Raw genomic sequence first — 22,440 nt, 5'->3', positions numbered from 1 at the left:
GGGTACGCGCAGTCTCGTGTCAAACGTATCGTATGAACCGATACCTCAATACTAATTTATTTTGACGATAAATCTGACTATTTTACATACTTTCATTCGACACTGAATGTCGATAGATTCAATGATCAATTAAACATCGGGTTTCGTCCGTCGGTTGCTTTCCAGCTTTTTTTATCGCGATTCGAAATGAAAGGGACATGTTTGCACGTATAATACGATCGCGTGGACCTAACCTCTCGTAACAGTGCACCCCGAAGTGTTTCTCACGTAGAATCATGTTATTGCGATCGTATAAATGGGAAATGAACTGCCGGTTCAAGCAGCTCGCTCGTAACTTTGGAATCCTAAAGGTAACCGAAAGGCCGTCGTGCTCGACGATCTCTGTTTCTTCGTGGTCGTAATTAAATTTTTCTTCGAAGCAACAACCACTCATCGCATTTGAACATGCCGTTCCCAAGTTGCCGATAGCTCAGTTCGTCAGATACAAATCTGGCACTCCGTTGAACACTATCATACTGTTCGTACCTCAGCAAGAGGTTTGTAACCATAATCAATGACCTCTCGTCGGAACAGAAATAAATCTGTATTATTCTTTTAGGCATGGATCGTCGAGAGAATGGGGAAATTTCACAGGATCTTGAATCCTGGTTTAAACATCCTCACACCGATAATAGATAGAATTAGATACGTCCAAAGTCTTAAGGAATTAGCTATAGAAATACCTCAGCAAAGCGCCGTCACCTCAGGTACGTGTCACGTCTGCTCTTTGCATGAACAGTGTGTTAAACAAATTGATCGTTCTTCCGTAGATAATGTAACGTTAAACATCGACGGCGTTTTATATTTACGAGTGATCGATCCGTTTCTGGCATCGTACGGAGTGGACGATCCCGAGTTCGCCGTAGTTCAGTTAGCGCAGACGACGATGAGGTCGGAGCTGGGAAAGATATCTCTGGACAAAGTGTTCAGGGAGAGAGAAGGCCTCAACGTCTGTATAGTCGATAGCATAAACAAAGCGAGTGAAGCCTGGGGAATAACTTGCCTCCGATACGAAATACGTAAGATCCATTGTCCAGTGAATGGCAAAGTCTTTATCATTTGAATTCGTTCGTGTTAGGTGACATAAGATTACCACAAAGGGTGCAGGAAGCGATGCAGATGCAGGTGGAGGCCGAACGAAAGAAGAGAGCCGCGGTGCTGGAATCGGAGGGCCAGAGAGAGGCGGATATAAATATCGCCGAAGGAAAACGCTTAGCGCAGATCCTGGCATCAGGTAATTGAAACAGACGTTAGATCGTCCCAATCGGAAGTTCATAAACGATTCGTATGATTGCACGTTAGAGGCGGCGAAGCAGGAAGAGATAAACAAAGCCACTGGTACAGCGACGGCTCTGGTGGCTATCGCGGAGGCGCGCGCCAAAAGTTTGAAACTCGTGGCGGGTGCTCTTAATTTGGCGGACGCAAAGAACGCGGCCTCGTACAGTCTAGCGGAGCAATACGTCAAAGCGTTTAACAAACTTGCGAAGGTCAACAATACTTTGATCTTGCCCAGTAACGTCGCAGACGTGTCTTCCTTGGTGACGCAGGTACGTTCTTAAGGAGTCTTCGTTCTACCACGGAACGCATTCTCACGCTGTTTTGTGGGTTTAGGCGATGACGATTTACAAGCACGTTATGTCTCGACCGACTTTAGACAACGACGAACCGAAAGAAAACAAAGATCTCCAGGTGGATGACAATGACGAATCGTTCGAGTATTTTAGCGATAAAGAGGAAGCGGAGAAGCATAGGGAAAACAAAAGGAAAAGAAATCCTAAAATGTTGTAAAATACTTACGTACAATGTCAATACATTTCGCCTTCTATCATTTGCTCGCTCCCATTTTTGTAATCTTCGCCCAGGGGAAAGGTGTGATTAAAAATCAATGGAAACGGAACGGTTTCATGTAAAAGTTTGAGTTTCATTTTTGTTACGTACAATGATACGGTTATTTACTTTCTCTTCTTCGTATGCAAAGATACTGTCGGCACTGGTGCGACGTATGCATCTTGAGATATTTTATTGATATAGTACAAGGCTATCATAGAAAATAGGAAGCACGTCGTGGTCGCCACCCTATGTACCAAGCCCGATGCCATCAGACTGATCATCAGCGAAAACATAACTGCAACGAGAACGAATTCGATCGAAGCCCGATCTCATGATTTCAACGATTGACAACCTACCTTCGGGAAATAATTTCTGTTGGAAGGACTTGCCAAATATCGTTGCCTCCAAGTTTCCTATCGCGGTCAACACGCAAATAAAAAGCAACGAGCCGATGTATCCTCCCAGTATCGTGTATACCTGCGACGATGCTAACCATCCTTTATAAATCTGCATTCCCGAAAACACGAGTACTGTCAAAATCGATGACAGTACGAACGACGCTCCGCTGCTGACAGCTAAAAAAAAGAAACGAACACGTATGGACTTTGTTTTCGAGAGTTCAAAGCTGAAGCAATCGGTTTGTTAGCAAGGTTACAGCATGGATTAATTCACAAGTCTGAGAGAACAATGTAGAATAGGTTTGTTAGCGTGCCGGAAGAAACTTTCAATAACTCTTGAAGTATATTTCATACATACGCATCTTAAAAAAAAAGTAATTGCCAAAAACCGGCTCGTGGATCTGTCGGTTCTTATCGCAATGCCGTGTTGTCAAAATACGCATTCGTACCAACGAGAGCTACATTAATATTCCTCCAATAATCGTCGAACGACGAGTAAAGCATTCATAAATCTTCGTGTCGAGATTACATTACGTGATCATCATTTGTTGTTAATTTGTTTTCTCGTTTCGATTATTTTAATCTTAAATTCTGCGGCGCGTCTAGTTATTTGGTATTGGATCTAGGGTAATGTTTAGCTTTGACTATATTTATAGAATTGTGGACGATACTGTTTGACACGTCAAAATAAAAACAATTTTAACCTACGTCTGGCTAAATAGTTACTGATGTAATTTTATTTTGAAATTGAATGTAAAGGGAATGTGAAAATACAGGAACGGTGTAACTTATAAAAATAATAAACGTTATTCGTTCANTAAATGATACAGTGAACGAATAACGTTTATTATTTTTATAAGTTACACCGTTCCTGTATTTTCACATTCCCTTTACATTCAATTTCAAAATAAAATTACATCAGTAACTATTTAGCCAGACGTAGGTTAAAATTGTTTTTATTTTGACGTGTCAAACAGTATCGTCCACAATTCTATAAACGCCTCATGGAGCATTGAAAAGTACACTTATTAACACTCGTTTTGAATTTTGTCCCCTAGGGGAAACTAACACATGCACATAGCTGGCTCAGTTTCGTTGTTACTAGCTCTAGAAACGCGTATTTTACAATAACTCTGAATTCTGCGAATGGGCTTAGAAACAAAACGTAAAAAACTCGAAGGAAAATAATTATTCGATATGACAGAAGTATATAGATCCTACGGATTACTATGAGGGTGCCCTGCGTGCGCAAGTTATCGATTTCAAACTCGTCACGGTGACACCCATTTCGATCGATATTATAATTAAAACTATTGTACGATTCCGTTTGCATTAGCTTATCATTAAAACTGTTCGATAGACGAACAATCTTATCATCTATGATTTGAAGAAGAATCCAATTCGTTCGGTTTCGTACGGTGAACTATTTGGAAAATGTTGCATCATTCGGATTTTCAATCTTGAAACCGAGAAGCAGAATCCGAATCTTCCGATTAAAGAAAGATCTTATTTGCTGGAAATTCTGATAGATCGTTTGGATATTTAGTTCGGTATTAAAACGGGGAGCAGTGTATTGACTAGCGCAGTACAGACGTCAGAGATGTAGGCCGTGTTCGCAGAGGAGGAGCAGACTGTCAGGAGTGATCGGTCCGGCGAAGGAGAAGGAGGTCCGGGTCGCCATTTTGGCAGGTTTCTGTCGTCGCCGTGAGCCAGCTGAGCCGTTAACACGCGCGCGATAGAGCTTCCACGGCTCGATCGGAATCGCGATTCGAGGACAGGTCGGCACCGAAAAGTCGCGGTCGATCAGGAGACGGAATCGGTAACCGGCCCCGTGGTTTTTCGCGTACCTCGTCGTCGGTTTCGGGAATCAGGTGCGTCTCGCAGGTGCGGTTCCCGGCGGGCGGTGTGCGTGTGGCACTCTCCTCGAAGCCGGAGAACGGACCCCGGGTGTGACGCGGTTACGGATCGCGTACTCGCCGATTCGAAAGGTGCGTGAGGCTGGGAAATAGTCGCGGTGTGACAGGAGGATCAGCGACAGTATGGCGGGACAGACGATCAACGACAGGCTATTGGCAGCGAAGCACAGCATCGCCGGGCAGGGTCTCGCCAAAGCCGTGTGCAAAGCCACCACCGAGGAGATGATAGGCCCGAAGAAGAAACATCTCGAGTGTAAGTCCCCCAGTGACTCGTCTTTTATTCATCTTTCCCGGACGCCGGGAATTCCTCGTTTCGCCGAGGAGACCGAGAGGAGACGGGACCGTCGTTCTCTCGCCACAGCCGACGGGACGCGGGCGACCGTCGTCGTCGGACAGCCCGGAAGAAGATGAATCACGCGTCGCTGAGCGAATTCCTCCTCGCGATCAAACGGTTTTTCAAGGTGCATGAACCTGGCCAGTGTCTGGCTGGGTGTCGACGTCGACCGTGTTAGTCACGTCCGATGCACGAGTCGCGCACCTCTACGATTCTCCCCGTTAACGACTCACCGTGCACGCTACTTTCCATTTCGAGGTGTCGCGCGAACGAAAGTGTTGCCGAGTTCTCGACGGGCCTATCTACCTACTTGGCCATGTACGAGATCGAAAAATCGATCAAACATCGTCGCACTGTTTCCCTGCACGCACCGTGTGCGTCATCAGAAATTTTCGAATGTACGTGCAAGTATCGGGTTCGCATTGCACGCGCGAAACAAAGCGCCAGTCGACGTTTCTCTTGGTTGAAACGTAGGCAGAGAGCTGGCCGAGTAAGTATCGATTCCATCGCGCGGCTCGTTGGCAAAGGCACCTGCCCCGTTACATATCGCTCGTTACTGGCGATCACGTTAATTGTACCAGTCAAACGTTATCGACAGCCACGCGAATTCGCTGTGACGTCGATCGTAACGACTGTTCGAACGATCATACTTGTTACGATTCTTCGCATCGAAACGTTTTAATTGATCGTTTTGCGGAAACGAGCGTGCTACTCGACCCACGGGGAATTCTAGTCGGGTAACGGTGAAAGTTTCGAGTCCGCGGATCCTCGATGATAACAGATGTTCCACGCGAAAGTAGTTTCTCGCTGCCGCGATATTTATCGGTTTATGAACGGTTGCCACGATGTCGGGGCCTCGTTAGTGACATAACACGGTTTGGAAAAACTGTACATCGCGTTTGATTTACCTTGCTTGAATTTACGTCACGCTGCTGTTGTTGGGGGAATTGAAATTCGAGGATAAATACCGTCAAGGAGAGCGACAGGTTCGAGGAATGTTTTCGCATCGACGGTCACATATTTTTCAATAATTTCGCTGGTTATTCGAGTTTCGGTAATCGTCGATGGCAAAGAAAACGAGATACTTTGTACTTGAACGGTAGGAAACCGCACGAGTTCCTTCTGATTATCGATTCCGTCGTCGCATGTGTTACATGTGACATCAAGGTTCATAGGTATATGCGTGGGTGCTGTGACCCGTATCTGTTCCAATTTAAAAGTCGAGGTCCCGTCGGAGTTTGTAGCCTGTCCAGGTCTTTGCACCTCGCAGTCGTCACGAATCATTTCCAATTGGTACGTTCCGATCCCAAACAAACCGATGCACCGAACGTTGACGAGAGATCTGACCACCCGACACCGACTGACAATAATTACATTCGCGCGTCGCACAGGGAAAGTTCATTGCTGTCTATCGAAATTTAGAACGAGACTCGCGTTTAAAATTTCCATTGCATGCCCACGCGCGAGTGACACGCTTGCGCGTTGCGTTACATCGAATCTGTGGATCTCTATGAAAGGAAAGTTTAATAATTGCACGCGATTCGTTAGGAACAAGAGCGCGTTTCCGTTTTAGCCAAACGGGACTCCCGGCCTGTCTTCCGGTCTGCTAATTCAGATAACGAAACGAATCCTCGACGAGGTCTTCTCAGTGGTTCCACCCCGAGAAACAATCGCCGTAACACGGTGACCCTTCGAAACGTGAAGGAATTTCGAAGCTTCGTATGAATCACCGTGACTCAATGATACGATCACACCTGACTGATAGCAACGATACGATTTCATACATATTTCTATTATCTGTCGCATCTTTCCGAGTGAAACTGATATCGTTTGTAGCGTATAAGAAAGCACAGCCAGACGGTAGGGCTGCGAGACGCGACCCTTTTTTTAGGTCACGGTCGGAAGGCTTTGCGATCTTTCCACGAAGCTCGTAAGGCAACATAAAGGAAGAGGCGGTGGCTGCTGTATTGGATCTTGGATCGAGGGAACCAAAGACTAGACACGCGTGTTTCGCACATGCCCACTGACCGGACCAGCTCTCGTCCGAGATTCAGTCTATCGATCGTCGGCTGTACACTTGATTCCCAGCCGATGACCTCCCGATCGTTCTGACCTGATCGTTCTCCCGTCCCGTCGTCGCTGGTTGCCAACTGTGTGACTCGTCGATCGAATCTCGTAATTACCATGAAGAATAAACGCCCGATCGTCGTCCCGACGGACCCCCGCGTTCGTAGCTCGGGATTCATCGATCGAACGTTTACGCGATTCGCCGGTTTCCTATGGGAACTCGGAACACCTGCGATTCGACACGCGACGGATCGCGCAATTTATTCGCGAATTACGCACGGTCTATAATTGCTCGGCCATTGTACGGCGAATCGAGGATCTCCGTTGTCGACGTTTCCTGCGCTTCTTCGCACGGATCCCTTTCTCCGTAATCGACGTCCTTCGGCCCGTTCCATTTTCCGTGACCGCGTCGATTACCCGATCGCGTTCGTGTTTTTCCTTACATAATCCCACCGTCGCGCATAATCGTTCCTGCCTTCCACGGGAGATATTGAAAACGGAACGGCAGAACTTTGACGATCAGACGTACCATTTTCATTCCTGATCGATCGCTGTTTTTTATATTTTCAATTCTCTTAGGGGTGACCGGGGCACGGTCAGATATTTCGCAACTGCAAGTTCGTTATTTTTGATAATCCGCGGTTGCTGCGGCTATCGTCTTACCACAAAGCGTTATCGGTGACGCCCCCGTCCGCGTCTGGACTCGTCAGAAACATCTCAACGCACACCCCTTCAACTTTCAGATAATTCTGATAACGACTTGGTTCTCTCGTTACAATACACAACGTTCCGCGTTCCTATCTCCCTTAGCTACTGTTCGATTCATCGGTTTTCTTCCGATGGCCCGACGCTCGCTTATTTACTCGTAATATTTGTTAAAAAATACTCTCTATCGATCGTTCACGCCTTCTTCACCGTCTCCGTTTATTTACAACCGTTTTCGGTGGCTCCGAAACAGCGTAAATGAAGGAATTGAAATTCGCGTGCTCAACTGCGTGGTTTACTTTTATAAATAGTACGGGTCTAGTGAATGAGACGTGGCTACTGCGCCCGTGTTCAAGAGTACATTATTAGAAGAGAGGAAGCGCGACAAGGTCGAGAACTTCGTTTTGGCAGCCGGTCGGTCATCGTGGTCCTCTCTTCCCTGAAAACAAACAAAGAATCCATTGAGGAGGAGAGCGAATTCGACGTACCGTCGCGATTAAAAGTCGCGTGAAAAGTTCGAAGGCGATTTTTTTTTCTCAAGGAGATTCGGTCGATGAATTTTTCAGACGATGGGTGCCCACGTGGGTTCGATCGATATTTATAGCGACTGATTGCGAAACCGTTTGGCGCTTCAGAAATGTCGATCGCGCTATCAGAGGTCTCGTCGTCGCGCGAAGGCAGAATTAATTTTAGGTCGACCAGGTGGAAGAACGCCGTGTTCCGGGAAAGGTATTTCAGCCCAGATGAATGGACGGTCCCCCGTTCCACGGAAAAAGCTAACCGCCGCCGGGAGTCGTGAATCATCGCGTGGATCAAACGCGTTCCGCGTTTTCCTTTCGACGCTGTACGCGCGACTACGCAGAATCGAGGGATCGCGGCATTGCACTTTCAATTAGGGATCATTGCAAATTTTTCTCGACCGCGAGAGGATATAGATGTCCTCCGGACGATGGAAAATAACAGTTTAATCGATCGCGTTAGTCACTGTTACGACGATTGCTTTTACAGACACCAGATACCCACTCGCATTTGAAACGCCTTGGACGATGCGAAGACTGATCTTTCCCTAGTTTCGAATTTCGATTCCCTTCGTTCCTCGGAACAATGAAATCGTTTTTAATTGGTAATCGGATTCTTGTATCTATTTGTTGCAGACCTGGTGCGGTGCACGAACGAGCCGAACGTGTCGATACCCCAACTGGCGAATCTGTTGATAGAGCGGTCGCAGAACACCAACTGGACAGTCGTTTTCAAAGCTCTGATCACGGTGCACCATATGCTCTGTTACGGCAACGAGGTAAATACTCGTCGTATCTGCGATGGAGAACAGGATCCAGAACCAGCGCGAGTGCCTCTCCCGATGAGTGGCTCCTCGAAGGCAATCAGACGAATCTTTCCTCTCGCGTCTCGACGAATGCCAATTTAAAAACGATGGGACACCGATGCCGGATCGCTCGCGATTTCGCTTAAGGATGTATTGGCTATACAGTCAATCCCAAAAGTTTATGTACCTTAGAAACACATTTTTTAAAAAGAAATCAGACGTCGGAAGAACATTGCTAATAATAAACAACAAAAAAAAAATTTTTGATTTTTCCGAGATTTTTCCAAGGGGTACCCCTTCAGATTTTGCGAAATTTTCGTTTTTCGTCAATAACTCCCGAACGAATGGACGTAGGAGGGTGTATTTAGGCTCATTTTGTAGAGGACGACGAGATCTACAATTTCCATGTAAAAAAATTTTCCTAGAGCCAATAGTTAACGAGTAATTTGCGAAAAACTGTTTTTTCGTTTTTCGTCAATAACTCGTAAAGTATTGACGCTAGCGAAAAGTTTTTATATAGAAATTGTAGATCTCGTCATCCTCTACAAGAAAGGTTCTATACAATTTTCCCGTAGATTCAACAGTTTAGGAGTTATTAAGGAAAAACGAAATTTTTTGCGAAAAGTTCGCTGATTCGAGGCTGGGATGGTCGGATTTTGTCAACATCAATAAAATGCCAAATAATCATGTGTAACTTGTTAAATACTCGAATTAGAAGAAAATTACATAAAATCTTTCTTGTAGAGGACGTCAGTACCTTTTTCTAAGGTACATAAATTTTTGGGATTGACTGTATAGCTAATACATCCTTAATTGATCATCGCTCGATTCCACTCGACGAATCGATAATTAAATACGATGTAAAGTAGTGCCCGTTCGTAAGGCTCGCAGTATTATTTACGTTCGTACAGAGATTGTCCGACTCATTTCGGTTCGGTAATGAGTCGAAGGGGGGACGTGTCGTCGCCCTTGCCGGTCGCCTATGCGCGAACATGCACGGGATCGAACGGCACGACTCCGTGACCAGAGTCTAACATTTACGGTTTTGCACATACGACGCGGTCATTCCCTCGGATATTCCGCACGGTAGTCGCCGGCTTTTCTATTCGTTTTCCACCTCGAAGGGAGAGGACTCGCGGGGTTCCGATGGAACGACGTACACATGGGTGGTTTGAGAGTCGGATGAACTTTCTGTTGCAGAGGTTTACACAATATCTGGCGTCCAGCAACAGCACGTTTCAGCTCAGTAATTTTCTCGATAAAAGCGGCGCGCAAGGTGACCAGCCCGTTCGAAAGAACATATATTCTCGAATTAACTACTCCGTCGAGTGGCTCAATTAGATTCCGGTCGTCCACCTGTCAATGTCCACTTGTTCCCTTTGACTCGAACCCTCGTAAATCGCGGTGATTCAAAAATTCGACACGTATAATTAACGGCGACAGGCCGTAATCTAATTGAACCATTATCGGAGCGGCATGAGATTCATCGGTCTTATTCTCGCCGTCCGCTTTCGTCTCTCTCTCTCTCTCTCTCTCACCGTTAACAATTTCTGGTGAGGAGGAACGATTTCCATGTCAGCACGCACGCGAGCACCGCCACGAGATTTACGATCGACGACTCGTCAAATTTACCGAGTCGACGTTTTAATCGCACCGTCAACATTTGCGACGCTTATCGCGAGAAAAGAAATTCGTTCCGCGGATCGAATTAAAATCGACGTTCGAGTAAACGCACGTACTACGCGCGCCCGTTCCCCCCGTGGAATTAGAAATTTAATAACGACTCATTCCCGGCTAACTTCCTAACATTGTGCAGCTATCTGTAACTGGCCTCTGTCTATGATTTACTAACATGGAACTAATTCTCTATCTATCCGAGTCCAGCAGGAGCACGGATCGGTGAGTCAATAACTGTTGATTGATTGAACGTTCTTTCCGAATACCTCCCTCGCCTGAATCTTATTTAACACCGCGAGTCGACGTGCCAGTCCAGAAGGTTCAAAATCAAACTCGTCGTCGAACACTTTCTCGTTGGTGGAAAGTGGTTCGACGACCCGTTCGAGATTTCTGGTTCTAATTAAATCGACGCGCCTCCTTCGGAACGTGGGTCCATTCGCTACGCATCACGTTCCGAAAAAAGTGCGTCGGAACCGATCGATGGAAGGCTAGCACTTGCACTCGCATGCACGCATCACCTGCGTCGACTTCCCTTCCGATAAAAACTCCTGTCCGATCCTCCCCGTACGTACGAGACAACGTGCGCGGCACGTGTTACGGTGTTCTCTCTTCCTAGGATACGACATGTCACCGTTCATCAGGCGGTACGCCAAGTATCTGAACGAGAAGGCGCTTTCCTACAGGACCGTCGCGTTCGACTTTTGCAAAGTGAGGAGGGGGTACGTTCCCGTCGCGAATCAAATTCCGACACGACGTGAAAATGATCTTTCTCGTTGCCGTTTAGAAAGGACGACCGCACTCTGCGCACAATGAACGCCGAGAAACTGTTGAAGACGTTGCCGGTCCTGCAGTCCCAGCTGGACGCGCTGCTAGAATTCGACTGCACCGCGAACGATCTCACGAACGGCGTCATAAACATGGCCTTCATGCTCCTCTTTCGGGATCTGATACGACTGTTCGCTTGTTACAACGACGGCATCATCAATCTACTAGGTACTACGCTCGTTACTCCGGTGTTTGTGTCACCGTGTCTATGACTCGTCTCGTTTCAGAGAAATACTTCGACATGAACAAGAAGCAGTGCCGCGAGGCCCTGGACCTGTACAAAAAGTTTCTCATACGGATGGATCGGGTGGGGGAGTTTTTGAAAGTCGCCGAGGTAAAAAAAAGTTCATTTTCGAGATTCCGCCAGCCCCCGATTATTCGTTACTGATCGTACACGTTGTTACAGAACGTCGGCATCGATAAAGGAGATATACCTGATCTGACGAAGGTGAGAAACCATTTTCAACGTGGAACGCGGTGAAGTTTTATAATTTTATATGTCAAACGTTTGGTCGAGACTCTGAGCGTCGATGTTTTCAGGCTCCCAGTAGTTTACTGGATGCGTTGGAACAACATCTCGCTTCGTTAGAGGGGAAGAAGGGCTCCGCAGCAAACACGCCTACGCAATCCGCAAGGTACGTAGACTATGACACTCACGGGCGCGTAACAGACTCGCGTTAACGTTCAGAGCGGGATCGAATTTACTGATCCTATAGAACATTTTCCGATTCGTTAGCGAAATTCAAAGGTAAAACGTTCTAAGAATTTAAGAACTGCGACAGTAAATGGTGCATTCCTAACGAGAAAGATTACGAATCAAGGAGACACAGTCGCATAATAATTTTACGCATCGAAATCCCATCAAACTTTTTCCTTTGCTACTATTCTACCGCGAGATGAACGATACGCAAATATACGAACATCCCATTTTCATCCAATCGTTAATCATTGTTCTCCTCGCAAAGATTTTTTTCTGAATAAAGGGTAGAAGGTAACGTTGGCGTGTTTCATTTTTCTATTGCTTGGAAACGTGTGCTTCTTTTTTCGTTTCTCAAGCGTAAGCGCTTCCCTCTCATCCTCTTCCCATTTCTATTTCGTTCTTCGTTCGCTTCTGTTCCGCGGGCCACAGCCGGTACCTATCGGTCGCTTCTCATTGGTCTTTCTAGAAACCTTCCCATCCGGGGACTGCAAAAATCTCGATTAGCTCGGCCGTCGGGAAGATTACGTTTTATCGCAGCCAGTCCTCTCCTCTTTTTTTTTCAAGTACATTTATCGCTGATTACTGCACGTATCTGTATGTTTCTTTCGATCCACCTCTTGGTTACGTACACATATATATAGGAATATGTTTTTTGAACGAGTTTCAGCGAAAATTAATTTGACGCGATTTCCGTGCTATCGTATCTCTTGAAACGACGTTCACGATCACTCGTTCGTGACGGTTCGTTTTTTTTGTTTGCCTCTCGACGTTAACGAATCACGGACGACGTAAGAATTAGAAGCTAGGTGATATTTTCCTGCACATGATTGATCTGTACATAAGCGTGTGTATTTGTAGCAGTAGCAAACGAGAAAGTGCGTGCGTTTTTTCTGTTTAATTTTTATTGTAAGACACGTTTAGGTAGTACCGTTTGTAATTGAATGCTTGCGTGTGCGTGGCGAGAGAGATCGTACACAAATGAACGCGTGAAAGAGAGGAGAGTGCAAAAAGATGGAAAGCTAGCGTTTCATGCATGAATCGTAATTACGCGCGAGTGCGTGGCTGCGCGTGGGCGTCTGTGTGAGAGCACTTGAGTAGCTGAATTTTTTACACGTTATTACCTTTATACGTACTACACTGTTTCTTTGTTTTTTTGTTTGTCTTCTCCTTTGTTTTCAATGATCAACGTTCCCTTTCGCTCCTACGGCCACACTTGTCTCTACGCTGAACAAATACGGCTTCTCCTCCTTTTATTTCTCTCTTCCACTGTGAACTCCACCGCCGAATCCATCGAACACGCATCCATTCTCGCCCAATCATTACCCGAGAGCAGCAATAGAACGAATGTAAAGTCGGGAGTGTCCGCCCTGTCTTCCACCAGTACTGCGTTTGGAACAGCAGCCAGTAATAACCGCCTCGACCACGCCGGAAACGGACACATCGATGAGGCGCTGCGGCAGCAGGCGCTCGCGGAAGAAGAGGCTGCCATGAACCAGTACAAGGTCAGCAGGACAGACCTTCTTCGCCTCGATTTAAAATATTCGATTCTCCGACGTCTCGATAAATACGTATATCGTTTCTCAGGCGAAAGTGCAATCACCGTCGGGCGGGCCCAGCACGAATCCGTTCCTCAGTTCGCCGACGAACAACGCGAATCAACCGATCGTGGACCTGTTCGGTGCACCGTCGACGGCAGCGGCGACGGCCGAGGGCCAGGTAACGGACGAGTACTCGACCGAGACGAGATCGTTTCCCCGATAGTTCCGTAACGAGTCGTCTTCCGTTGGTTTTAGCCGCAGAAAGCGTCAGACGACCTGCTCCAATTAGCGGGCAATCCTTTCGCGGATATGTTCGGCGCGGCTCAACCCGCGGCCGCGCCGGTTACCACGCAACCGCAGAGCAATATGTGGATGACTAACGGTAACGGTAAATAATATAGTTCTCGTTCGTTTCGTTTTCTCATTCTGATCGTTCGTCGTTCGTTTTCGTTCATCGTATTTCGTCTCGCGATCATCCTTTTACGTTCCGTCATCGATGTACTTTTGTTTTTTTTCGTTTGTAGGTTTTGCGGCAGTGCCCCCGGCAAATAATAACTTTGTTACAGATAACAGCTTCTCCTCCGTGTTCGGTAATCAAGACTCGCAAGCCGGTGAGCACTCGATACCATTTCTATTCCGTACACTTTTAATTCTCTTCGTGCACTGTTTCTTCCTCTCTTACTCTTGTTCACGGTCACGTTGTATGTGTACATATCCGTCTTTCTCTATGGCGAAGGATCTCTCGCTTCGACTTTGTATCATATACTTATGCATCTTACCAAGTTAGTTAGACCGTGGTAAGAAGCACGCGTGCTTCGACGAACCCACGCTTCTTACCACCGATGCACGAGCCACGCGCGACGATAAAGTTCGGAACGATACGTGAAACGAGGTGTACGAGCGAGACTTGTCGTTTTATGGAAGAAGATAAAGCTGATTCGAGTTTCGTCCATTCAGTACACAGAATGTTCCGTCGGTCCGCTCGTACATCTCGTCTCCGATCGAAGACTTTATCGTGGAGCGTGTACACGATCATCTAGTCTCTTCGAACAAACGAACTAGCGTGCACGCGACTTAGAACGGAGGCACGACGACGGTTAACAGAGAGAGCAAAGGCAGCACCACCCACCATAACCAGTTAATCCCCTCCGAGCCAAGGAATAACGCTAATAATCGACGCACCTTAATTTCTGCGCAAGCTGGTGCCCCAGGAACGGCCGGATCCGTACCGAACCCATTCATGTCCGACTTCCCATCCCTCGGTTCCCAACAGTCAACGCAACAACCGGCATCAAACGCAGCCGCTTTCGGTCTCTTCGAGCAGGGTGCCGCGAATACGGCCGACGGCCAGCAACAATCTCAGGCCGGGGACCTGTTCAGTGCTGGCAGCGGTCAGGCAGACCTCTTTGGGAGCGACTCAGCAGTGATCAAGACCGGCGAGGTCGCCGGTGGGGAGGCTGCCGTCCCGGATGCGGCCGCCTCCGCGGCCATGACCTCCGGTAAGTCCACTGCCACGCCGCCTCCCAGACCGCCGCCTCCCGCGACAGCGACGAACGGTACGCCGAGACCATCGTCACCGGCGGCGGCCGGTAAATCTGGCCAGCAACCGGCGACGACCGCCGCTCCCAGCAAGAGCGCGTTCGAAGATTTAAACGACAGCATTCGTATGGCACTGGGCGGGTCCCCGTCGAGGCCGGCACCCGTCGCTCAGCAACAGCAAACGCAAGAAGCGCAACAGCAACAGGGTTACGGGATGTACGAAATGACGGCCGGCGGCATGCCGGTGATGTCCCGCGTTAAGGTCCCGATGGGCGGTATGCCAGTCCCAATTCCTTCGGGGGGGTACGGTTCCCCGGCGAAGCAGCCGATCTCAGGTGACGGGAATAATGCATAGACGGAACGTGTTCGTTGCATGCGTGTTTAACTTGCACGCGAGAGGAATCAGCCTGCCGCTTGGTTCATGTCTCGATCTCATGTATCAATCACAATCGATCGGGTATTCGCGTAGAGTCGTGTATCTTGTAATTAGCGTTGGGGTACAGCATCGCCAATTTCTTTTCGATCACTAGAATCGTTCGACCCGCTAAGCTTGCATGCTTTTTTCTGACTCACTACACAGACGATGGACCGTAGTTTTTAAGCAATGCACCGTACACATACCATGTTCAATGGACCATGTAAGAGCGTCACGAACAGAGTCACTCGTTGCTACGTACATTTATATTTCTCCGTACTTTTTATATTTTTCCACGTCTGAGATTTGTTTCCGTAGAGGCGAGTAAGTCGATTACAGTCCGTACTGTACGCACGTGTACATTTTACGTAGTTAAGAAAGAGCATGGGTTCTACTCAGGAAGATGAATCTCGAGAAGTATTACCGTTCGTATTAAGATCCATGTTCTTTCTCTCTTGCGTTGTTATCGGTGTATCGTTGAATGTGCTGTAAAAACGCGCGAATCGTATCTTGGGTTTTGCTTTTCGGGGCTTTGGCTGACGTAGATATTGCTTAGGTTTTGACGGTTTCGGTACGACGCTGACGCCTACCGCTGTAGCTGGAGATAATAATATTTCAGCAGCAGGACAACAACAGAACGCGGCGGCTACCGGCAAGGTGCTCACCGGTGATCTCGACAGCAGCCTCGCCAGCCTGGCCCAAAATCTGACGATCAACAAAAGTGCACAGCCACAAGTAAAGTAAGCTTAAATTTCTGAGAAACGGGAGAGGGAGGGAAAGTCGCGGTGTCGTAACTTTTGTTGCTTGCTCCAGGGGAATGCAGTGGAACTCGCCTAAGAACGCCGCCAAGACCGGCGGCCCGGCAGGGGGATGGACACCGCAGCCGATGGCAGCGACCACCGGCGCGGGCTATCGCCCAATGGTGAGTCCGATGCAGCGTACTTCCTGCATCGATCGGTGTCGTCAATCCCGATAAATACCCTCCCGATACGAGTCGATAGATTTATCTACGTCCCGTTCGACCGTCGCATGGTATTCTTAATCCTTATCGGATCGTTTATTATAATATAGTGATATCTCCGTGTCCCGCTTGTTCCTGTTCTCGTTTAGAAAACGTACAAGTATGATCGATAAGCGAGATCAGTGACGGGGACGTAGCACGTTCACGATCTCAGGCTGTCGGCACGCTTAAAGTTCAATTACGTTGCACTCAGCTCCCGTCACGCGTGTCGCACACTCGCATCGTGTCACCCACGCATCGAACACGAACGAGCCACCCTCTGTTCGAATCCAGTTGTTTTTTTTTTCTTATTTAGTACAAAACGAGTCGTTAGAGTTTATTAGTCGGTATACGATTCCATACACTTTAGCTGTATTACGCATGCATGGCATACGGCATGCTACCTGCTGTTACAGGGTCAAGGAATGACGCAACTTCCTGCAACCACCCTGGGCTTCCCTCCCCATACCGCGCCACTGGTAAGTTGTTCTCAGTAAAACAGAGTATTAAGAAACGTTGTCGCTTGATCTCGAAGGTCTGCTGTACATAACTCTGTTTCTCTTTCTGTCGTCACTAACTCGATGTACAGAGCAAAAGACAGGGTCACTCAGTTTTTTATCGAAGGAACCGTTAATATTGCCCTAGCTATGTTCCACGTTCCAGCTTCGCATTGAATCGTATGTATGATGCACTTGAGTGTTTGATTCCATCCAGCTCCTAATTTGTCGTTTCAATGAATTGTCACGGTATAAAAGAGAACAGTAAGAGAGTTAATATGAGAAACAGCCGGTTAACGTTTTTCTATAAATAAATAGTGTTCCAATTCTCTCCTATACCGTGGAATTGTTCTACTGTATATACGTTTCTATCTGCCCCTACGCGTATCCAAAGATCCACGTAAAATCCGTTCTCAAAAGCCGGAAGGATCGGCTCCGGGAGTTCGGAACGCGGAGACGAAAATAGAGAAGAGTTGGACTCGAAATGGTAAAAGAGAAATTCATCAGGCGGCTTTCTGATGTGCTTAGGGGATGCAAGGCGTGCCGATGGGCATGCAGGGTATGAGGCCGATGATGAGTACAATGCCTGGCGGTCCCGGCGGTATGATGGTCGCAGGAGGCGCCGCGCCGATGATGATGCCCAACGCGAATCCCATGATGGGTACTAATCTCCAACAGCAACCGCAACAGCAGCCGCAGCAGCAGCCGCCTCAGGCTGCCGCGCAGCCACGAAATAATCAAGTCCAACTCGATCCGTTCGGTGCCCTGTGAAGAGATTAGGTATACCTATTTGCTAGTCGACAGAGAGGACAGGGAGTCGACGTGTTTCGATGTCCGCGTTTAGGATGTACATAGTTAGAATATTTTACTCTTTTTTTTTTTTATATGAGAAAAGGAGCCACGTACGATGAGCGCGTAAAGTGATTAACTGTACTCGTATGTTCGTGATTAATATGTTAATATTGGCATGATTGTGTGAATCGACTCTCGGATACTCCTAACAGGCTTTCGAACAGAGTCACTCGCGATATGAGCGTGTCTAACATACTCGCACAAGTTTTCGATTATCGAAGTACATTCACACCAAGTTCATTTACTAATTGCACCAGTTATCTAGTTAACTTCGCACTCGATCGAAACAGCACGTACCTGTTAGAAAAATGACTCGGCCCCCCGTTTCTCTGAGTACTGTTCTTACGATCTCGATTGCGAATCAAAATGACTTTGTTCGCAGGACGTCTGAGCGGAACCGGGCAGACGAAGCACCAACTGTAAATACCGTGTAATAATGCCTAGGAAATATGCCCTGCTTGCTCTCGTTATTCTACGTCATCCAAAACGAGCCGGCCCGTCCCCGCAGAACGACACGAAGAAGAAAACGAGGAGGAGTGCGTCGTCCTTCGGGAAACGCGACGGCGCTGGATTAATTCCCGCATTAATATACATATATAATATATATATTTCTACTGCTGATCGAGTATAATCGCATACACGAGTTTACTCAGTTTAACAGCGGTTGCCTTACGAAATACGCGTAGCATACACACACACAGAAAAACGATCACGCACGAACACACAGTCTTACGAGGCGACTAAGAAAATTATTATCATAGAGAGCTTAGCGAGTTACAGAAAAAAAAAATTAAGAAAAGAACAAAAATATTATGGGTCGTCGTATTGCGTTTAGAATTCCATGAGACGTGAACGAGTTGACTGTGATAGTAATGCATCGACGTTAGTCGCTCCCTGAACACGTCGAATAAAGGGAGAGGGTGCGCGTGTCTCTGCGTGTGTGTGTGTAAGAGAGGATGAATGAACGCGGGACGAGAAGGAGTCGGCAGGTGGTCCAAAACTAGTTCCATACCGAGCTTTACGTTTCGATACGGAAGATGGGAATCTCTTCGGTGCAGGAGAGTCTAAAGAATTTGTTGTGCGAATCGAGAAATCTCTCTGATAGAGGAGTCCGCGCGTTGGTCTTTTGTCGTGACAATTCTAAACGTAATTACGTCGCGATAACGAATTCTATGTATTCGGCCGATGATTCATAGCATTTAAAACGTGTCTGCCCGTCTCCAAGCGTATACACGTGCACACGCGCGTGCGACACTTGTGCAGGTGCGTACGTGTCCCCAGCGCGGAAGAGAGAAAGATGCAACGTTCAAGGAAATAGATATTATTATATATAAATATATATATATACAAATAAATGTATATGACATAAATCCTAATAACGGCGGACCCGTGTCGCTCTTCGTTTCATTCTACTTTGGATGCATATATCTCTTGATTTTGACTCAGGGCGCTGAAGCAGTTACGACGTATCCTCTGTTAAAGTATTAAACGCTATATACGGGCTGGGCGAGAAGTCGCTTTCGCGTTACGAAAACCTTAGATTTCCTGTAATATATCGAAAGGCCGAAGAATTTATTATTTATTCGAATGCGAAGTGTCTCGTACATTTTAGGAGGTGCGACGTTCAAAATAGGAAGCGACTTCCCGCACCCACTTTGTATATACACGATAATTATATCATCACACACACACACACGATATATTATATATAAATATTTAGCGTGCGCGAGTGAAAGCGAGCGTGGGTGAGAATGAACGGAGTGTCAGGTGGTCTCACTAATGTTCTCGACCCTTATACCGTTCCGTACTGTCTTAATTAGGTAATTAAACGAGAGAAAAAAAGAAAGATAACGAACTATTACGTACACGAGCTAAGGTTTATGATACTCATACGATAAATTATGATGAATGTAATTACGCGGATCTACGATTACAGTATGGTACTATTTAACATAGTCAATAATTCCTGTTCGAAGGTCTAATTCGGGATTCATTTCATCGTCGCTTTCAGCGTGCAGCCACCCCCGCGAATGTTACCCCCCTTTAATTTCCACGGTTCGTGTGGCTGCACGAGATTCGAACCGAAGGAAGACGAGACTGTAAGAAGCTCGTTTCACTTCGTGGTCTCCGTGGTCGCGCCCGTGAGCACTCTTTCGCGGCCGAGCGTCGAGGCAAACACAGGCAGAGCCTAGAGAGATGAGGAGCGAGGCGAGAACGACTCTTCCGTGGTCTAACTGAGACCTCACACGATCCTGTGTTTCGTATCGATTCTCCTGGTTTCAGTTTTTGTAAAATACGCGAGGCGTTTGCGGTTCGTTCACTTTTAACGCGAGGGATAATACGAGTGAAGACTATGGAAAGAGAGAGAATGAGAGTGAGAATGCGAAAAGTCTCAGGGGTGCGCGGACGTTTGTTTCACATTGGACCATGCACAAAATCATACCCGAGAGAATTGAAGACCTGCCACGAAATACCTGTATCGATTAGACGTTCCAAGAGGAATTCGTGCACACCCCTGATTCAAAGTCTTACGTAGCTATAGCGTTCTTGTACAATACACGGTCGTAGGAGTCGGCGTTTTCCGGGGGTAACGGCCATAGGTGAACTAGATCATAAACTGTTCAATTAACGGGTCACGCGAGACGATAACTGGTCACCATTAAGTTTAAGGGGGCGATCTCCCTACCTCCCGCCCCCCCGGTGGAAAGATTCGTTAACGTGCGAACTGACGGGGCCTCGTTTCGCGCGAACGTCGACGTGCATCGTGATCCTCTTCAGGCTCGAGGGCAAGATGGAACGAACGTATTCTTTCGAAGCTTCAGCTTTTTCCGTTCTAAAGGGGTGAAACCGCGTCTCATCGTTGCGTAAGCGGGTGTTCGCGTAAACTTACTGGTGATCGAGCGTAACAGGACAATATTACATATACATATATAACATATTTTATCGAGAAATTCTAGGGCAGTAGCGATCAGTGTAAACTCTCCCCTGTGGGCTAGCGAAGGAGACAGAAAAAGCGAACGCTATAACTATAATGTTTCGGGCTGTTGACGCGTTCGCTGCCGCCGTTTATTTAGCTTCACTCGCAATTAGTTGAGGCTGGATTTTTCTCTGAATTTCGCCATTGTGCGATATTGTAAATAACGATTAGACACTTACTTAGTTAGGTAAATTGTACTCACACATATCATTGATTTGTTCGTCACGTTCGGCTTCGTTCCATCGCGCGAGGGAAATCGATCATCGGCATCGGACGCGTTGAGAGACCCGTCACCCTGGAGGAACCTGTGTAAAGTCGACAGCCTTTAGCGGAAATATTTTGTTTAAAACGAGAAAGTAACGCGAGAGAGAGAGAGGGAGAGAGTGTGACAGCGTGCGAGAGAGAGAGAGATTGAGGTAGCAAACGAGAGAGAGAGAGAGAGAGATTGAGGTAGCAAACTAGACATTTTTCTGAATCACCCGATGAGAGTATTCTGTAGTATGCCATATATTATATAAATCTCGTTTATTCCGTTGTAACTTCTGTCGGAACGCGTCCCTCTTTAAGCGTAATAGGTATATAGTCACGTTCGCACGTGGGCGAAAACGAATATGCAAAACGGAAGATGTACACCTGAGCAAACAAATAATATTAGTTGAGACGCTATTATTTACGATTTATTTGTATTAATTAATTGTCACTGAATATCATTACGCGCTACGAATACGTTATAAACGATTATTATGTAACACATGAATGGCGTTTAATAGAGTATTTATTGAAATTACAATAAGTGTCTATCCTTCCTCATAAGTAGATAAACGAACTCACGTTTTGAAAAAGGTACCATTATTCATGGCACAACCGCAACTATGTACTTCGTATATAAGCCACCACTGAAGACGGTGATAATGGTGAATATTTATTATTATTAAACATATGAGTAAGAAAGAGAGCGGACATGGACGATTACAAGATAACCACCATATGCACAATAAACCTTGGTACAGGTAGTGGGAGAATGCACTACTGCGAGGGCGATATTGGACGACACTCATCAGCTTCGACACGAATAATTGCTGTAGTTTCGTATAAAATGGCCAGCTACCTACGTTCTGTCGCATTTCTTATCGAACACGCTCGGTTCCTCGATTTAATTAATTGAATACGAAACATGGAGCGCGTCCAGAAGATGCAGCACCGCGTCGAGTAAGTCATTTCAAATACACCCGATACGTCGTTCTTTCGAGCTAGGAGGGTTTCGCGAGGCATTCGTAGTGCGTATTTAGCTTCATAGAAAAATCTTTTGATAAGGAACTTCCTACAAGTATTTTTTCAAACGATAAGGTAGATAGTTCATCGCCCGAGTTCAGAAAAGGGAAAGCCGAATAAACCGTTTCGGTGGAAACAAGATGAACAGCGAATCCAATACGTCTTCCACGACAGTGAAAGCCGATCCTCGCGAGCCATCCAGTCGATCATGCTTTAAGGATGTATTGGCTATACAGTCAATCCCAAAAGTTTATGTACTTTAGATAAACGCATTTCCTATAATTAAAAAGAAATCAGACGTCGGAAGAATAATGCTAATAATAAATAGCTACGTGCTAAAAAGTGTAGAAGGAAATATCCAATTAAGTATTGACGCTGACGAAAAGTTTTTTATACAGAAGTTGTAGGCACAAAAATGCATTAAATAAAAGTTGTTTTTCTTCTAACTTTGATATTTAACGAGTTAAGTACGATTATTCGGCATTTTATGGTTACTGACAAAATCCGACCGTTCCACCGTTGAAATGGTGAACTC

At 46.6% G+C, this 22,440-nt stretch overlaps 5 protein-coding genes across 29 annotated transcripts in view; 3 read left to right on the top strand and 2 right to left on the bottom strand.

The window, feature by feature from the left end:
• The first annotated feature begins 253 nt into the window (after window positions 1–253).
• Window positions 254–1,951, top strand: Stoml2 (stomatin like 2). Its single transcript, XM_018033415.2, has 7 exons — window positions 254–350; window positions 420–536; window positions 599–746; window positions 810–1,058; window positions 1,118–1,273; window positions 1,342–1,586; window positions 1,651–1,951. The coding sequence occupies exons 1-7, from the start codon at window positions 276–278 to the stop codon at window positions 1,825–1,827; spliced, it is 1,167 nt and encodes a 388-aa protein (XP_017888904.1). The 5' UTR covers window positions 254–275; the 3' UTR covers window positions 1,828–1,951.
• LOC108630239 (protein KRTCAP2 homolog) lies at window positions 1,940–3,475 on the bottom strand. 3 transcript variants are annotated; one of them, XM_026817927.1, is made up of 4 exons: window positions 3,337–3,475; window positions 2,717–2,889; window positions 2,226–2,444; window positions 1,940–2,164 (listed from the first exon to the last, which is right to left on the bottom strand). In XM_026817927.1, the coding sequence occupies exons 2-4, from the start codon at window positions 2,769–2,771 to the stop codon at window positions 1,992–1,994; spliced, it is 447 nt and encodes a 148-aa protein (XP_026673728.1). In that variant the 5' UTR covers window positions 2,772–2,889; window positions 3,337–3,475; the 3' UTR covers window positions 1,940–1,991. The 3 variants fall into 3 exon arrangements, with proteins under 3 accessions (XP_026673728.1, XP_026673729.1, XP_026673727.1); XM_026817928.1 differs by lacking the exon at window positions 2,717–2,889 and having other exon boundaries at window positions 3,337–3,472; XM_026817926.1 differs by lacking the exons at window positions 2,717–2,889; window positions 3,337–3,475 and adding an exon at window positions 2,626–2,711.
• Window positions 3,476–3,902: 427 nt separating this feature from the next.
• lap (phosphatidylinositol-binding clathrin assembly protein lap) lies at window positions 3,903–18,981 on the top strand. 21 transcript variants are annotated; one of them, XM_018033334.2, is made up of 19 exons: window positions 3,903–4,436; window positions 8,444–8,586; window positions 9,814–9,889; window positions 10,498–10,512; window positions 10,907–11,009; window positions 11,075–11,283; window positions 11,343–11,449; window positions 11,522–11,563; window positions 11,656–11,750; window positions 13,197–13,317; window positions 13,400–13,531; window positions 13,609–13,741; window positions 13,878–13,964; window positions 14,553–15,227; window positions 15,864–16,047; window positions 16,121–16,229; window positions 16,724–16,786; window positions 17,333–17,584; window positions 18,039–18,981. In XM_018033334.2, the coding sequence occupies exons 1-18, from the start codon at window positions 4,307–4,309 to the stop codon at window positions 17,573–17,575; spliced, it is 2,667 nt and encodes an 888-aa protein (XP_017888823.1). In that variant the 5' UTR covers window positions 3,903–4,306; the 3' UTR covers window positions 17,576–17,584; window positions 18,039–18,981. The 21 variants fall into 21 exon arrangements, with proteins under 21 accessions (XP_017888823.1, XP_017888820.1, XP_017888822.1 ...); XM_018033333.2 differs by having other exon boundaries at window positions 3,904–4,436; window positions 13,149–13,317; window positions 13,609–13,735; window positions 13,920–13,964; XM_018033330.2 differs by having other exon boundaries at window positions 3,904–4,436; window positions 13,149–13,317; window positions 13,609–13,735.
• LOC113464979 (uncharacterized) overlaps window positions 7,572–22,440 on the bottom strand; it is a 35,750-nt gene continuing 20,881 nt past the window's right edge. For all 3 annotated transcript variants that reach the window (XR_003389822.1, XM_026817930.1, XM_026817929.1), the window contains exons 2-3: window positions 20,836–20,938; window positions 7,572–7,728 (exon numbers count right to left, since the gene is read on the bottom strand). Coding sequence is in view for 2 of the 3 variants with exons in the window: in XM_026817930.1 (XP_026673731.1) it covers window positions 7,591–7,728; window positions 20,836–20,938 (241 nt within the window). In the remaining variant the exon portion in view is untranslated. The remainder of the gene's footprint in view (window positions 7,729–20,835; window positions 20,939–22,440) is intronic.
• The window catches only part of LOC108630202 (xanthine dehydrogenase/oxidase-like), an 8,058-nt gene continuing 7,369 nt past the window's right edge, over window positions 21,752–22,440 (top strand). The window contains exon 1 of the mRNA XM_018033326.2: window positions 21,752–21,842. Within this exon, the coding sequence (XP_017888815.1) occupies window positions 21,808–21,842 (35 nt within the window). The 5' untranslated portion in view covers window positions 21,752–21,807. The remainder of the gene's footprint in view (window positions 21,843–22,440) is intronic.

This window comes from Ceratina calcarata, unplaced genomic scaffold (assembly GCF_001652005.2).
Source record: "Ceratina calcarata isolate Rehan_Ccalc_2016 unplaced genomic scaffold, ASM165200v1 scaffold71, whole genome shotgun sequence".
In the NCBI taxonomy this organism is placed as follows: domain Eukaryota; kingdom Metazoa; phylum Arthropoda; class Insecta; order Hymenoptera; family Apidae; genus Ceratina; species Ceratina calcarata.
This window is presented reverse-complemented; position numbering and strand designations above follow the sequence as displayed.